The following is a 17,705-nucleotide window of genomic DNA, read 5'->3' as shown; positions in this document are numbered from 1 at the left end:
TTCCATGGTAGCAGCCAATAGCGTTGGGCATTGCTGGTTGCCAGGGTTGTCTGTTGTTGGGTGCAGCTACTGTAGGCTGGCACTGGGTGAAATGGAGTTAGCCGATCCTGCAGCTGCTTGGGAGCCTCAGTGAAGGGGGCGTTCTTTGTCCCAGCAGCTGAGTGAGCGGAGACGGGCAACAACCAGAGTCACTATAGGCCGAGCATTCACTCCATGGACTGAGAGAAAGGAGAGGAACGCCATTCAAACGCACGCCCATATGGCTACGCTGCTCCTTGATGCTAACATCACTTTCATCTGCACTTAGCTGGGACGGCTAACGCTAACGGCTAACGCTAACTGTCAGTCAAACTCCTCTAATCCTTGTTTTGATGCTGTGATTTTCTGGAGGGGACGGGTTCAAACAGGCTCAAACAGACTCCGGTCTCCTGGAGCTACTGGGCCGGGTCTCACCAACCTGGCAACCCCACTGCTGGACTTCTTTTTTGTTGTTGAAGCAGATGTTTGGATTTCTTTCTTGAAAAATGACTGAAACGATTCTTCAGTTCTCTCGACAGTAAAGCAGATGAATCGTTGCAGCTGTAGTTCACAGGAAACCTCACGTACACACTCTTTCAATTACACACACACACACACACACACACACTCTCCTCACAGTCTCACTCTGCCCTGACTCCACAACAATGGCAGCTTTCAGACACAAAAGGAGAAACTCGACACGCGGCGAGGCTGCTGCGGCTTTACCTTTCCTCCGCACAATAAAAACAACAGCAGCCTTTTTCTCACCGTGGGACTGAGCGATCAGAGACACCGGACACGACTGTCGGCTTCAGACCATTTACACGTCGTGGAAAGTTACTCGAGCTGACAAACAAACACGTCATTTGGCTTAAAACAAACAAGAAATATTGACATTATTGATTCATCTGACAGTTTTTCTCTTGACGGATCATCTGAGCCGTAAAGTTTTGATACTCTGACGCTGAAGTTTAACATTTATAAAGATTTATGAAGCACGAGGTTCGTTCATACACGTGTTTCATGTCACGCCGTGTTTATTAAAAGTTACATTGCTACCAAGCCCCGCCCACAGCGACTTCCTGTTTGATCCAATCAGGAAGCTCCGTCAGCGTCAGTTCTCTGAGTGTCCACTAGGGGCAGGTTTCATAACAGAGCAGTTTCTCATTGAGCCCCATGTTAAACAGGCCGTTTACACAGCATCATTAAACCTGTTTAAGGACAAAAGAACATTCTGGTCTGTGTGTTTAGATCAGATCTCCATGACAACACTGAGGGGGAGGGGCTAGTTTTTATTTGATTGGAGGTTAAAGTGTATGAATAATTAGGGGCGTGGCCTCTTGAGTGACAGCTAGCCTCTGGCCCTCACTTCTCCTCTGAGGTAAACGTCAGCCAGATGGACGTACGCCCCTCCCCCCAACGTCACATACATGCCCTTTTTTGGTCAGAGGAAATGAAGCGGAGTCAAAGACAAGATGGAGACTCCTGTAGGCGAGGACGACTGGATCGAGTTGAGAGATCGGACCTCGACAGAGACGCTACGTCCGTTTTTAAAGTCTGTGATTGCTACGTTGTTCATGTGATGCAAATGTTTACAATAGTGTGTGCATCTCATCGTGTATTTGTCTGACGGTGGATTTAAAGCAGATAAATCCAGAAGAACCACGGTGTCGTGTACTTCCTGGAGGGAGGGTGTCGTGTACTAAACACGTGCACCTGTCTGCCAACACTTGTGGGGTGAGGACGCAGGGTGAGGACGGGGGAAGTTTCACAGTCACCCAAAACAAAGCGACCACAATTAATTCAGCGCTTGGACCTCCCAGACGTCTGTTTCACTGAAAGGAGCGAGCTGTGCAGGTTTCCACGATGACGCTGCAGCGGCGGGGAGGAAGAGGGGGGTTGTGGGAAAATGGAGACGCTCAGATCTCAGGCTTGTTTAGAGTCAAACTCACTCCCACAAAGGGAAGCATGTAAACAGAAGTCTCTGCTTTGTTTCGGCAACATCCACGGAGCCTGGACGAGCCTCGTTTTGACTCTGACACTTAAACTCATCACGGAAACGTCCCCTGACCTGACGAAGCTGCAGCGTTCTCGTTCAGCGTCCGTCCTTTTCTCGATTAATCAAAAATAACGCACGCCAAAGAAGACGGAGAAAATGTTCACGTTCACGCAGGAACCTGTGAAAGTGAATTTCTGTCATATTTTCTGTGCAAGATCCACAATAATGGGGGCGGTAGTAGTGACTCGGGCTGGGAACCGTAGGGTCGCCGGTTCGAGTCCCTGTATGGACCATGGATGGAGCGTGAAAAGATGCAAAATGACTAAAAAATAGATGCAAAATGTCTAAAAATAGATGCAAAACCACCACAAAAAGATGCAAAATGATTAAAAATAGATGCAAAACCACCACAAAAAGATGCAAAATGACTAAAAAAAGATGCAAAACCACCACAAAAAGATGCAAAATGACTAAAAATAGATGCAAAACCACCACAAAAAGATGCAAAATGATTAAAAGAAGCATATATAAAACGGCTCACATGAGGCGCAAAATTACATATATAACAAAATAAAAGGATAAAAATGTTCCCTGCGTGAGAACGAATTCAACAAAAGGTGCTTCCACATCCTGTCCAGAGCGTAAGAACTATTATGCATGATTTCCATTCAGCTTTTCTGCTGCAAAACTTTTAAAATGTGCATTAAACTAAGTTCAGAGAGGCACTTCTCACCGGCCTTCAACTCCCCCTGACACCCTGACCTGTTAGTTTCCTCTTTTACCAGAGCTCTGATCTGTTTTACCTTATCTTAGTTATTGTTTTTGTTGATGATTTATGCGGTTTTTATCTATATTACTAGCACTTGACTTAGGGCGCCCTCCCACTTTTCGTCCGTCCCGTGCCCCGTGCTTTAGGGTCCTTGTCCCCCCCTCCAGGCCCGTTTGTACTCACACTACCTGGGCCTCGGAGAATGCTTCTTGCTGCCTATACGTCATCACGCCGTAACACGTCACACGCATTGATGACGTCATGGCGATGCGTGGCTTTGTTTCCAGATCTTTCCGTAGACCTCGGAGTTTTTGTGCGTCTTGTCGACTGTTTTTGAATCTTTTCATCGACCAAATCTGCAGTAAACACTCCACCTCCGCATCACACCAACGTGAACCTTTCACCGCCATTGTTGTTGTTGTTAAATGTTCGCGCATGCTCCGCGTGGGAGCCGTCGTAGGCCTCGTGCTCGTGCTCGTACATGTGCAAACGCGCTTTACAAAAGCCCACCTCTCTCAGACGGGCCGTGGACGGCCAACTGGCCGCAGTTATGCGCGGAGCGGGTGCACTCACACTGGTCAAACGCACTAGGCTTGACCCAAAAAACCTGTATGGCCCGGTGCGGAAGGACAGTGTGAGTGCGCCCTCAATGTGCTATATAAATGCATCTTGAGTTTGAGGAAATATAAGAAGACATTCAGGTGATGGTTGGTTTAATGAGAAAAACGTGGATTTAACGCAGACGTATCGGCTCCTCTGCTATCTCAGGATACTCAGCAACAACCTCCAACTCCACGTCTCCATGTTGTTTCCCGTGGAGGAGAAATGTGAGCAGCCGGAGCGCTTCAAACCTTATCAAACCCATAATTAGCCTTCAGGGCAGTTCCACCAAACAGGGTAAACAGGTTAGGGCCTCACTGTGGGCGAGTCTCTGCCAAACACTTCGGATGACGTGCAGAGCCGCGTTTCCCTTCTCCCTCCCTCCAGGGTTCTCAGAATGAAGTCCGACTGGTTCCTGAAGGTGCGAACCCGCTGACAAACGTCCAAACAGCTGCAGCAGAGTCCTCGCAACAGCGTGTTTCAGTTCCCCGTGTATGGAAAGGTAATTAAGGCCGCGCCGCAGTGAAGCCCGACTGATTTACAGCCTCACGGGTCGGAGGAAAAGCTCCAGCGATGGACGAGACGGGACGGGAGAGGGGAGGGGGGAGAGGGGAGAGGGAGGGGGGGGCATCTGAAATATTGACGGGCGCCACCACGCTGACCCACATTCCCATCTGTAACACAGACCGCTCCTCACAAACACACAACAGTCGATAATCCTGCACAAGAGCAGCGGGATGTGGTGCCAGTTTGAGTGGTTATCGGGCCGACGGTCGGTCAGCTCCCCTCGGGCTCAGGACACCAGTCGGTATCGATGCTTTTCAGGGCGCACGCACTCTGTCCTTCCGCACCGCGCCCCGGGCTTTAGGGTCCTTGTCCCCCCCTCCAGGCCCGTTTGTACTCACACTACCTGGGCCTCGGAGAATGCTTCTTGCTGCCTATACGTCATCACGCCGTAACACGTCACACGCATTGATGACGTCATGGCGATGCGTGGCTTTGTTTCCAGATCTTTCCGTAGACCTCGGAGTTTTTGTGCGTCTTGTCGACTGTTTTTGAATCTTTTCATCGACCAAATCTGCAGTAAACACTCCACCTCCGCATCACACCAACGTGAACCTTTCGCCGCCATTGTTTGAAATGTCCGCGCATGGTCCCTCCTTCTTTTTTCTACGTCCCAACAGGCGCACAGGAAATGACCTCAGAACCGCCGTAGGCCTCGTGCTCGTACACGTGCGCACGCTCGTGCTTGTACATGTGCAAACGCGCTCTACAAACACCCACCTCTCCCAAACGGGCTGTGAACAGCCAGCTGGCCGCAGTTATGCGTGGAGTGGTTGCACTCACACTGCTCAAACGCACTTGGCTTTAGCTGAAAAACCTGTTTTGGCCCGGTGGGGAAGGACAGTGTGAGTGCGCACTTAGAAGACCACGTGTTTCAGAACGATATAAAGTATGATGTTAAAATGCTGTTCTAACACACGTTGAACAAAAATGAGGCCTTTACAACAACAAATCTCCAATTAAAGGAGGTAAAACTCAAGTAAAGTGATAAGCAGACGTGTAACTTTAAGTGCTTAACGGTGGAGAACTGTTTCCGCATCTTCTTCCAAACGTTGAACTGTCGTCCTGAACCTTCTGTGGAGACGTCACCCCGAGCAACAGACAACAAAACACTGAGGGCGCACTCACACTGTCCATCCGTACCGTGCCCGAGCACGTTTCACGGCTAAAGCCTGGTTCCTTTGACCAGTGTGAGTGCAACTGTACTGCGTCTAGGAGCGGTACAGTTGCCGTCCACGGCCCGTTTGGGAGAGGTGGGCTTTAGTAAAGCACGTTTGCACGTGTACGAGCACGAGCGTGCGCACGTGTACGAGCACGAGGCCTACGGCGGTTCTGAGGTCATTTCCTGTGCGCCTGTTGGGACGTAGAAAAAAGAAGGAGGGACCATGCGCGGACATTTCAAACAATGGCGGTGAAAGGTTCACGTTGGTGTGATGCGGAGGTGGAGTGTTTACTGCAGATTTGGTCGATGAAAAGATTCAAAAACAGTCGACAAGACGCACAAAAACTCCGAGGTCTACGGAAAGATCTGGAAACAAAGCCACGCATCGCCATGACGTCATCAATGCGTGTGACGTGTTACGGCGTGATGACGTATAGGCAGCAAGAAGCATTCTCCGAGGCCCAGGTAGTGTGAGTACAAACGGGCCTGGAGGGGGGGACAAGGACCCTAAAGCACGGGGCACGGGACAGACGCACAGTGGGAGGGCGCTGTGACTCTCACTCTGTGACTTTAGCACACGTTTATGCTCCTAGAGGACACTTTAACACACGTTTATGCTCCTAGAGGGAACTTTAACATACGTTTATGCTCCTAGAGGGCACTTTAGCACATGTTTATGCTCCTAGAGGGCACTTTAACACATGTTTATGCTCCTAGAGGGAACTTTAACATACATTTATGCTCCTAGAGGGCACTTTAGCACACGTTTATGCTCCAGGAGGGCACTTTAGCACACGTTTATGCTCCTAGAGGACACTTTAACACACGTTTATGCTCCAGGAGGGCACTTTAGCACACGTTTATCCTCCAGGAGTGCACTTTAGCACACGTTTATGCTCCTAGAGGACACTTTAACACACGTTTATGCTCCTAGAGGGCACTTTAGCACACATTTATGCTCCTAGAGGACACTTAAGCACACGTTTATGCTCCTAAAGGGCACTTTAGCACACGTTTATGCTCCAAGAGGGCACTTTAGCACATGTTTATGCTCCTAGAGGGCACTTTAACACACGTTTATGCTCCTAGAGGGCACTTTAGCACATGTTTATGCTCCTAGAGGGCACTTTAACACATATTTATGCTCCTATAGGACACTTTAGCACGTTTTGGCTCCTAGAGGGCACTTTAGCACATGTTTATGCTCCTAGAGGACACTTTAACACACGTTTATGCTCCTAGAGGACACTTAAGCACACGTTTTGGCTCCTAGAGGACACTTTAGCACGCGTTTATGCTCCTAGAGGACACTTTAACACTTGTTTTGGCTCCTAGAGGACACTTTAGCACACGTTTATGCTCATAGAGGGCACTTTAGCACACGTTTATGCTCCTAGAGGGAACTTTAAAATACGTTTATGCTCCTAGAGGGCACTTTAGCACATGTTTATGCTCCTAGAGGGCACTTTAGCACACATTTATGCTCCTAGAGGGAACTTTAGCACATGTTTATGCTCCTAGAGGGCACTTTAACATACGTTTATGCTCCTAGAGGACACTTTAGCACACGTTTATGCTCCTAGAGGGAACTTTAACATACGTTTATGCTCCTAGAGGGCACTTTAGCACATGTTTATGCTCCTAGAGGGCACTTTAGCACACGTTTATCCTCCAGGAGTGCACTTTAGCACACGTTTATCCTCCAAGAGGGCACTTTAGCACGTGTTTATGCTCCAAAAGGGAACTTTAGCACGTGTTTCGGTTCCTAGAGGACACTTTAGCACATGTTTATGCTCCTAGAGGGCACTTTGGCACACATTTATGCTCCTAGAGGACACTTTAGCACACGTTTATTCGCCTAGAGGGCACTTTGGCACACATTTATGCTCCTAGAGGACACTTTAGCACACGTTTATGCTCCTAGAGGGCACTTTGGCACACATTTATGCTCCTAGAGGACACTTTAGCACACGTTTATGCTCCTAGAGGGCACTTTAGCACGTTTTGGACCTCATGAGGGAACTTAAGCATGTTTACAAAATTGTATAAACTGATTAAAAAGTGTTCAAAAAGGTTCTTTGGCCTAAACGCTCTGTCATGTTTTTACATAAGCAAACACTTGTTCAGTAACTTGCAAAATGATTAAAAATCAATGTAAAAAAACGCGTTAACATCGTGATATGATATTTTTTGCCACCCCTGGATCAGCGCCGTCTGCTCCTTCAGGAGAGGGAAGTGAAAACACCAAACTAGGGACAAACTTTGATGGATACAAGTCAGTGAAGTCAGTGTGACGGCTGATTTGTGAGAGGAGGGGACTTTAAGTAGCAAACTCTGAATCAAAATGTGTTTAAATGCAGTTGTTTTACGGCCTGTTATTCACCTACTGTCCAATACTTTTATGTCTGTAAGTGACACAGTAAACACAGTCGGTATACGTTAACACCACGTTTGTTCTTCCCTGTTTATTGCCATATATATATTTATTTATATTTCACCATATGTTTGTGTTCACTCCCTGGGAAAATGTCCAACTTTGAGTATTCCTGGAATTCCTACGCGTCTTTAAAACCTTAGATTGAATCAGCAGATATCTACAACATCCAGTTTGGGTCAAAGTCCACAGAGTTAATGAAATACAAAGAGATAAAATGATGACATGTAAACGGGGAAAGAGGGTTTTTAGCCATGAAAGCAGCAGCAACAAGCAGCCTGCTTTGATTTAAGGTCACAAGCAGCAACAAAAGGGTCGTTTCAAATGCTCCAACACAACAAAACTCACTTACAAACAACGGATGCACTCAACTTTTCCCCCTGAATCAGCTGATTTCTGTTTAAAGATGCAGGAAAAATCCACTCTGGGGCAAAGTCCACGGACTTTGATCAGCTTCAGTTTCTGTTTGCACCAAAAACTCCATGCACGAAACCGCAGCTTTGCGCCACAGAGCAGCAGCGGTGTCAGACCTGCACCAAACTTTAAACAAAGTTGGTGCGTTTGCCTCTAACACACACACACACACACACAGACACACACACACACACACACACACACTGATAAAGCATGAAACAAAGTCTCATTTCTCTCAGGAGCAGACGCAGTGACAGTGGAGCTGCTCACACACATGCAGGCGCCACATCATCAGCCCCGTGCACGTGAAAAACTCCAAAAACAGACTTTAAAATGTGCATTTTCTGCAGCAAAGTGACCAATCGATCAAAGCAGGGTGATGGATCCGATCACCGATCACCGATCACCGATCAGCCTCGTGTTCGCCCAAGGAAACAGAGAGAAGTCATGAAGTAAAGAGAAGCAGCAGCTGCGGGGTTTTACTCACGTTGTTGTTTTGCGTCAAACTGCGGAGAGAAGCTGCTGTTGCTGTTGCTGTTGTTGTTGTTGTTGCTGTTGTTGTTGTTGTTGTTGTGTGTGTGTGTGTGTGTGTGTGAGAGGGGAGAGCAGAGCGGCTCCTGGTGCGGGTCCTGGTGCACTGAGAGCGGACTGACGCTGGACTGAGTGACCTGCTCCTGTCGACAACAAAGCGGCTGCAGCGGGAGGCTCCTCCGGGCTCCACCCTGTGGCAGAAATGGGGATGAACCGGTCCCGCCGTGTTAACCCCTCAGTGCCCGCGGAGCTGCGCACCACAGCGGGGGGACAACGCAGAGGCGTGCGCACACTGTGCGAGGGCAGGGGCGAAGAGGGACAGAGAGGGCACACATGCACAAGAGGGTTTATGCTCCAGGAGTGCACTTTAGCACACCTTTATGCTCCTAGAGGACACTTTAGCACACGTTTAGGCTCCTAGAGGGCACTTTAGCACACCTTTATGCTCCTAGAGGACACTTTAGCACACGTTTATGCTCCTAGGGGGAACTTTAGCACATGTTTATGCTCCTAGAGGGAACTTTAGCACATGTTTATGCTCCTAGATGACACTTTAGCACACGTTTATGCTCCTAGAGGGCACTTTAGCACACCTTTATGCTCCTAGAGGACACTTTAGCACATGTTTATGCTCCTAGAGGGAACTTTAGCACATGTTTATGCTCCTAGAGGGAACTTTAGCACATGTTTATGCTCCTAGATGACACTTTAGCACACGTTTATGCTCCTAGAGGGAACTTTAGCACATGTTTATGCTCCTAGAGGGAACTTTAGCACATGTTAATGCTCCTAGAGGGCACTTTAACACACGTTTATGCTCCTAGAGGACACTTTAGCACATGTTTATGCTCCTAGAGGGAACTTTAGCACACGTTTATGCTCTTAGAGGGCACTTTAGCACATGTTTATGCTCCTAGAGGGCACTTTAGCACATGTTTATAGTCCTAGAGGGAACTTAAGCACATGTTTATGCTCCTAGAGGGAACTTTAGCACACGTTTATGCTCCAAGAGGGCACTTTAGCACACGTTTAGAGGGAGCTATAGCACACATTTTGGCTTCTAGGACACTCTAACACGCGTTTATGCTCCTAGAGGGCACTTTAGCACACATTTATGCTCCTAGAGGGCACTTTAACCTGTTTCATTTTGGCTTCTAAGGCACTCTAATGTGCGAAGAAGTCAGTTTAGCACACATTTTAGCTCCTTGATGTCACTTTGGCCCTTGTTTATGCTCCTAGAGGACACTTTAGCACACATTTATGCTCCTAGACGACGATTTAGCACACGTTTATGCTCCTAGAGGGAACTTTAGCACATGTTTATGCTCCTAGAGGGAACTTTAGCACATGTTAATGCTCCTAGAGGGCACTTTAACACACGTTTATGCTCCTAGAGGACACTTTAGCACATGTTTATGCTCCTAGAGGGAACTTTAGCACACGTTTATGCTCTTAGAGGGCACTTTAGCACATGTTTATAGTCCTAGAGGGAACTTTAGCACATGTTTATGCTCCTAGAGGGAACTTTAGCACATGTTTATGCTCCTAGAGGGCACTTTAGCACATGTTTATAGTCCTAGAGGGAACTTAAGCACATGTTTATGCTCCTAGAGGGAACTTTAGCACACGTTTATGCTCCAAGAGGGCACTTTAGCACACGTTTAGAGGGAGCTATAGCACACATTTTGGCTTCTAGGACACTCTAACACGCGTTTATGCTCCTAGAGGGCACTTTAGCACACATTTATGCTCCTAGAGGGCACTTTAACCTGTTTCATTTTGGCTTCTAAGGCACTCTAATGTGCGAAGAAGTCAGTTTAGCACACATTTTAGCTCCTTGATGTCACTTTGGCCCTTGTTTATGCTCCTAGAGGACACTTTAGCACACATTTATGCTCCTAGACGACACTTTAGCACACATTTATGCTCCTAGAGAGCAAAAAAAGATGCAAAAGGACTAAAAATAGATGCAAAACAATCACAAAGACATACAAAACAACTTAAAATTGATGTAAAATGACCACATATAGAAACAAAATGACTAAAAGTCGACTCTTTGAATTTGAGCGTCTTGTTCCTGTGTAGACAGTGTGTGTGTGTGTGTGTGTGTGTGGGGGGGGCTCTCACGTGTGTTTATTTGACTTCACTTTGTCTGTTTGTGTCTTTAGATTTCACCAAAACGTATCTTTATCTTTAAAATGCCTCATTTGCACATTTAAACATTTCAGAAGACTCGTAATAAAACAATAACTGCATCAAACAACACTTTGGGAACTGAGGACACCAGCGGCTCGATTGTTGCGGGTCACATTTCGTTCAAGTGATTGCTTGTATTTTATTATTTCAAACCTCGACATCGGCCCACCGCTGCATCCTTATTCCACATAAACAGAGATAATAGTCTTGTGTGCAGATTACAGTCCTGTCAGCACCATGGAGTCAGTGGTGAGGAGGAGGAGGAGGAGGAGGAGGAGAAGGAGGAGGAGGAGGAGGGTGGTGGTGAAGTCAGGGTCAGTCTGACGAGGACAATGCTCCTCCACACACACCACAGCACATACGGTCAGTCCAGTCGAGTGTCAGGGAGCATGAGCCTGTAAATGATGTAATTCTGCAGAGCGCACAGTTGTGATCAGAGACAGCTGACTGTGTGTGTGTGTGTGTGTGTGTGTGTGTGTGTGTGTGTGTGTGCTGGACAAAGCGAAGGACTGAAGACGCCGTTTCTCTCGTTGGACCTCAGACGGCTCTTGAAGAGGCGAGCGACGCTGTGGATTAACGACACTGTGACCTCAGACTCACGCCCTGGATTCATTCTCTCGCTGCGGTGACGTCGTGTCACAGTGGCCTCATTTATTTCTTCTTCTACTACGAACCCACAAAAAGACACGTCACACGTCACATGTCACAGTCGAGTGCTCAGATCCTCCAGCTTCATTTAAAGGACACGTCTGTTCACCGCAGTGTCTAAATACTCTGTTACAAGTAAAAGTCCAAAAGTGTGAGCATCAAAATGACCTTTAAGTAACATGATATATAAGCGGATTTCAATTAATGGTGCATTAAAGTGTAACTCATGGTCTTTTTGGCATCAAATAAGCCATCCAGACAGTTTTTATCACCTATTATCGGAGACATCCCAGACAGTCGCTAACAGTGATTAGCTCGGGCAGCACGGTGAAGGCATTCAAAGGTCTTTTTTAACCACTAATGCTGCTGAAAATAACAGCAAACCTTTCCCAGTCCGACCTTTCAACTGGAACGACCCGAGGTTTGATTTCCGACTCTTAAAGTCAAAGATGGCCGCCCCGGTTTTAAACTGTAAAGAAGCACCTGTAACAATCCTTGTATTAGCACTTTACCAATTGTGGTCACAATAAATATAGATGTATATATGGAAATGCTGTTATGCGTGTGTATGCGAACTACAAAGCAGATGGTGCCAACGTAGCCTGGTAGCTTCAGCCGGTGTCTCCCCATCAGACGCAAGTGATACGTTGAAAACTCAGGTTCGCCGTGAACCCCTGCGCCGACTTAAATGGAAAACACCATTTGTTCTCCGGTCTAAATCAGCAGATGAATAAATAAAGAAATGTCCCCAAATCTGAACAAACCACAAAGCTCGGATTGAAAAAAAAATCATAAAAACATTTATTAAAAATAGTGAAGTTTCTCCAAAGATTGCGATCCGTCTAAAATAAAGTGCGAGTGAAGAGTCTGATGAGGGCCGTAGAGTTCCTCCTCAGGGAGCGAGCAGAGCGGCCGCCATGTTCCTGACGGCTGGAGACTGGAGCTGAGGCAGGAGGGCCGTCCTCATCAGCTTACTGCTCGAGTACTTGTACCTCACGGCCTGCAGAGAACCACTTATTTTACTTTCATTCAACACAAAAGGCACCGAGCTTCCTGTCGCTCGACTCACCTGGAACTTGGTCTTGCCCTCGTTGACCATCACCACGTTCTTGGCCATGTGCTGCATGATCGGCTTCAGGTGAGCTGCGTCGTAGGTGGAGTAGTGCTGCTGTGTGGCAGACTGACAGAGAGAGGAAAGAGGGAGCGTGACACACTGAGCTGGTCGTTAAAGTGTAGACGTTTCTTTACTTCCATCGAACTCACCCACGGCAGCTCGTCGAGCAGCAGCTGGGAGAGGCAGAGGGAAGCGGCGGCGATCTCAGAGGGCCGATAGTGCACCATGTCGTAGTCCAGGAGGGTCAGCTCCATCAGGTACTTGGCCAGCGTGTGTCGCGCTACGTCGGACTGACACACGAACAAGAGTGGGCACAGAGGAGCAGCTTTATTAAAACACATCATTATAAAAAGATTCAAATGTGTGGCTGAAAGATTTGCTTTGACTCAACTCAAAAACAACAAACTGTGGCTGGTGGATTTTGGAAACGAGAGAAGTTACTTTAACACTTTCATTACAAGCAGGGAACCTAAACATGTTACGTTTTATTTAAGAGAAGAGGTTTGTGCGTAGTCTGATCAGATTGAGAAACTGAAAAGGGAAGAAAGACGTGAGAGGGGTTTCATCCTTTAAGACTCTATAAAAAAATATATAAATAAAAATTCCTTTCCAAACAAGTGTAATTCCAGCGCAAAATCCTCCCATGGTCTTTTTCAGACCTTACACTCATCAAATAAGGCACCAAGACAGTTTGTGTAACAACTATTAACGGAGAAATCCAGGAGAGTGGCTAACAGTGGTTAGCTCGGGGCAGCACGGTGAAGGCCTTCAAAGGTCTTTTTTAACCACTAATGCTGCTGAAAATAACAGCAAACCTCTGCAGCAGCATGAGAAGAGTCCCTACACACACAACAAAGCACCAATGGGCTCCTTCCTTTGGGATTGACTTTGGTAATCCACTTGAATGGACTTGACTATGAGAGGAGCTGGTACAGGGGCCAGTAGGTAAGTCTTTAAAACACTCTTTTAATAAACTCTGGCTTCACTAACTACGTTGTTGCTGCTTTGTTGTGTGTGTAGGGACTCTTCTCATGCTGCTGCAGAGGTTTGCTGTTATTTTCAGCAGCATTAGTGGTTAAAAAAGACCTTTGAATGCCTTCACCGTACTGCCCTGAGCTAATCAGTCAGGAGACAGGGCGGCACACCTTTTAGTCTGTGGGTGTCTTTTTTTCAGATGATATCAAGTCCAGCAGGATTCCATAAATACAACCGAGTGATTACATTCATGCAACCTCTGAACACACGCACACACACGAGAACATGTTATACACTTATAGAACTTTCTAAATGGTGTTTAACCTTCTAGGACCTTAATTTGATCAACTTCTGATACTTAAGTGACCAGATTACACCTAAAAATACCCAGTGAACTGATATACCGATGCTGCAGCTCTACCTTTAACTGTGTTTGATTATGAAGCTGTGGTAAATCCACGCAGAAACTCACATTCGCCACCTTGGAGGCCCGTCTGAGGAAGTGCAGTGGAAGAGGACGCCCCAGCTCAAACTTGAGGGCCCTCAGCACCAGCTGCTCCATCTCCAGGATCTGAGACTTGGTGAACGCGTCGTCTGTGATGTAGGCGAAGTCTCCCACCTCCGGAGCGTACATCTCCTCGTATTTACAGGCCACCAGCATGGCCGTCACACCCACCAGCTGCAGCTTTCTGCGAGAGACCGGCTGCACCTGCAGCAGAGCGGGGAGACTTTCTTACACCGCTCACAGAAACAGAGAGAGAAGAGCGTTCACACACTTCGTACCTGGAGAAACCGATCCAGGACGGATACTGTGAGGTACAGAGTCTCCTGCAGCAGCTGGAACCTGGAGTGAACCTGGACCAGCCAGTCCACCAGAAGAGCTCGCATGCGCTCCGTGATCTCATAACCCTGCATGTAGTTGGCCCGTACAGCCTGCTGCACCTGCGGAGACACGCGGGACGTGAGGAGATGATGCAGGGACAGAGCAGAGAGGCTGACGGAGCGCTACGTTACCTCCAGGACGTGGAGGTACTTGTAGATATCTTTGACGTATTCTGAGCAGAGCTGCGGCTGGTCCGAGTCCTGCTCGTCGACGTCCTGCACCGTGAGCAGCGCCTCAGAGAAGGCCTGGCACAGTTCCTCCTCCTCTTCCTCCTTCATGGACACGTCAACCGACTCCTCTGAAACTGGGGGGAGGGGGTCTGCAGGTGCTGGGGCCCGGGCCGCTGGGCGCAGCACGGTTTTAGCTTTCGGGGCACAAGACGGTTTGAGCGACGGTTTGAGCGATGGTTTGGCTCCGGTCCTCTGAGGAAACAAGGAAGAAGCAGTTTCAGAAAGAAGTGGGTGTTTGAGTTATTGTTGCTAAATTATCAGGAGGCCGCGACTCAGGAAGTCGAGCGTTTGTCCTCCGAACACCAGTTTGACACTTGGACAGGAGGGGATCGAACTGCCGGAGTGAGAGACTGAGCCCCAGAGACCTCTGCTCCTTAGGACGCGTTGAACGCAGTCAGCAAATTTCACTCTGGCTCTAACAAACGTGACCATCAGTCAGAACAGGTTAAGTGCAGCAGTTCAGTATATTCAGTAAGTACACGCGTAAAAAGGTTCCTGCGTCTTATCCAAAGACAAGTTTAAGCACTTATGGTGCATTTAAGTTCTCCAGCACCTTAAAGCTGTGGCAGAGTGAATGTTTAGGCTTCTCTACCAGGTTCACCAGCTGGGTTGACTTCAGTGTGAAAGACTGTGCTCAAGTGAATTTCAGTCTCGATGTTTAATACTAAGGGCGCACTCACACTGTCCTTCCGCACCGCGCCAAAACAGGTTTTCAGGTCAAGCCTAGTGCGTTTGACCAGTGTGAGTGAAACCGCTTCGCGCATAACTGCGGCACGCTTGCCGTCCACGGCCCGTCTGAGAGAGGTGGGCTTTAGTAAAGCACGTTTGCACGTGTACGAGCACGAGGCCTACGGCGGTTCTGAGGTCATTTCCTGTGCGCCTGTTGGGACGTAGAAAAAAGAAGGAGGGACCATGCGCGGACATTTCAAACAATGGCGGTGAAAGGTTCACGTTGGTGTGATGCGGAGGTGGAGTGTTTACTGCAGATTTGGTCGATGAAAAGATTCAAAAACAGTCGACAAGACGCACAAAAACTCAGAGGTCTACGGAAAGATCTGGAAACAAAGCCACGCATCGCCATGACGTCATCAATGCGTGTGACGTGTTACGGCGTGATGACGTATAGGCAGCAAGAAGCATTCTCCGAGGCCCAGGTAGTGTGAGGACAAACAGGCCTGGAGGGGGGGACAAGGACCCTAAAGCCCGGGGAGCGGTGCAGAAGGACAGTGTGAGTGCGCCCTAAGATTTTCCTCTGTGCCTTGGTGTAAATTTTAAACATTGTAGAGTATATTGTTCCTGTTATTTCTCCAATGTTTTGTTTCTTATTGATGCTTCCGTGTTTGCCGTCCACTTTGCTGCTGTAAAAAGAAAACTTCCCCTTTGTGAGAATAATAAAGGAATCTTATATTTACTGAATACTGATTATTGCAGTGTAGCACATCAAAGTAGACCCGATACAACCTCAATCACAAGCACTTTATTCTAAAATCCATGCACTTCTCAGTGTTTGCAAGGATTTCCAGCACCAGGAAAGATAAAAGAAAAGCGTGTTAACACTCAAACTCGTGATGAATCATCTACATGAAGTGGGAAATGTGACGTTACCTTTGCGTTTGCTGCTGCAGAGAAGTTGGTGATCTCTCCCAGAGCAGCTCTCCTCTGAGCTGCCGTGGTTTTCAGCATCTTCACCGGGTTTTCTGCAGCGAGGAGCCGCTGAAAGAGAAGAACACACTCATTTAAACACTCAGGAGAAGCTTCAGCCCGTCCACTGAGTCATTTTATAGTTATTTTCTATGTCTTTGGAATTGTTTCGCTTCATTTTCAGAATCAGAAATACTTTAATAAAGAAGGGGGGCAATTTATTTTCATTGCAAACTCCAGATATACAAACATTATTTGTGGTGGGTTTTTTTTTCTTTTTGCATGTTTTAGTGTTGATCTGCATCCATTTTTTTAGTATTTTTGTATCTTTTTGAATGTATTTTTAGTATTTCTGTAGTAGTTTGTATCCATTTTTAATCATTTTGCAGCTTTTGTGGTGGTTCTGCATCTATTTTTAGTCATTTTGCATCTTTTTGTGATGGTTTTGCATCTATTTTAGTCATTTTGCATCTTTTTGTGGTGGTTTTGCATCTATTTTTAGTCATTTTACATCTTTTTCTGGTGGTTTTGCATCTATTTTTAGTCATTTTGCATCTTTTTGTGGTTGTTTTGCATCTGTTTTTAGTCATTTTGCATCTTTGTGGTGGTTCTGCATCTATTTTTAGTCATTTTGCATCTTTTTGTGGGGGTTTGCATCTATTTTTAGTCATTTTGCATCTTTGTGGTGGTTCTGCATCTATTTCTAGTCATTTAGCATCTTTTTGTGATGGTTTTGCATCTATTTTTATTCATTTTGCATCTTTGTGGTGGTTCTGCATCTATTTTTAGTCATTTTGCATCTTTTTGTGATGGTTTTGCATCTATTTTAGTCATTTTGCATCTTTTTGTGGTGGTTTTGCATCTATTTTTAGTCATTTTACATCTTTTTCTGGTTGTTTTGCATCTGTTTTTAGTCATTTTGCATCTTTGTGGTGGTTCTGCATCTATTTTTAGTCATTTTGCATCTTTTTGTGGGGGTTTGCATCTTTTTTTAGTCATTTTGCATCTTTGTGGTGGTTCTGCATCTATTTCTAGTCATTTAGCATCTTTTTGTGGTGGTTTGCATCTTTGCATTTTAATAGGTCTACCTGTCTGTTGTACAGAATCAGTTAACAGAGTTTATAAAAAGCACATAGGAACAAAACTCCAGTCAGGGAACAGCTAACCAAGCTAAAGCTAACTAACGAAGCTAACTAACGAAGCAAGCTAACGAAGATAGCTAACGAAGCTAGCTAACGATGCTAGCATTAGCCGCTTCGCTAACAGCTAAAGTGAAGAACACAGAGAAATAATAATAATAATAAGACATGAGTTGACTGACCGCAGCTCGCGCTTCTACAGCAGACATGTTGTTCGGCAGCAGAGAGACAAAGTCACAGAGTGCACTTTAAAAACACCAACGGTTGTTTTCAGCTCAGGTTTCTGCAGGTAAAACAACCCGGAAACCAGCAGCTTTCAAATAGCGCTCCGTCCAATCTGATTGGCTGCGGCTGTGGGAGGACGCTCCTGATTGGCTGACGGTTAATG

The 17,705-nt window shown here is 46.7% G+C and overlaps 2 protein-coding genes across 2 annotated transcripts in view; both read right to left on the bottom strand.

Annotated features, from left to right (window-relative positions):
• The window catches only part of LOC310945598 (CD82 antigen-like), a 31,465-nt gene extending 22,800 nt beyond the window's left edge, over window positions 1-8,665 (bottom strand). Inside the window, exon 1 of the mRNA XM_083911738.1 lies at window positions 8,448-8,665. The gene's annotated coding sequence lies outside the window, so the exon portion shown is untranslated. The remainder of the gene's footprint in view (window positions 1-8,447) is intronic.
• Window positions 8,666-12,227: 3,562 nt separating this feature from the next.
• Window positions 12,228-17,618, bottom strand: LOC310952267 (G2/mitotic-specific cyclin-B2-like; the record flags this gene model as incomplete). Its single annotated transcript, XM_083920834.1, has 8 exons — window positions 17,500-17,618; window positions 16,143-16,250; window positions 14,439-14,729; window positions 14,208-14,366; window positions 13,897-14,133; window positions 12,599-12,739; window positions 12,405-12,515; window positions 12,228-12,335 (listed from the first exon to the last, which is right to left on the bottom strand). The coding sequence occupies exons 1-8, from the start codon at window positions 17,524-17,526 to the stop codon at window positions 12,228-12,230; spliced, it is 1,182 nt and encodes a 393-aa protein (XP_083776960.1). The 5' UTR covers window positions 17,527-17,618.
• Window positions 17,619-17,705: the final 87 nt, after the last annotated feature.

Source organism: Echiichthys vipera (genome assembly GCF_963691815.1).
Source record: "Echiichthys vipera genome assembly, chromosome: 1".
Lineage (NCBI taxonomy): Eukaryota > Metazoa > Chordata > Actinopteri > Perciformes > Trachinidae > Echiichthys > Echiichthys vipera.
The sequence above is the reverse complement of the archived record's forward strand: the minus strand, read 5'-3'. Positions and strand labels throughout refer to the sequence as shown.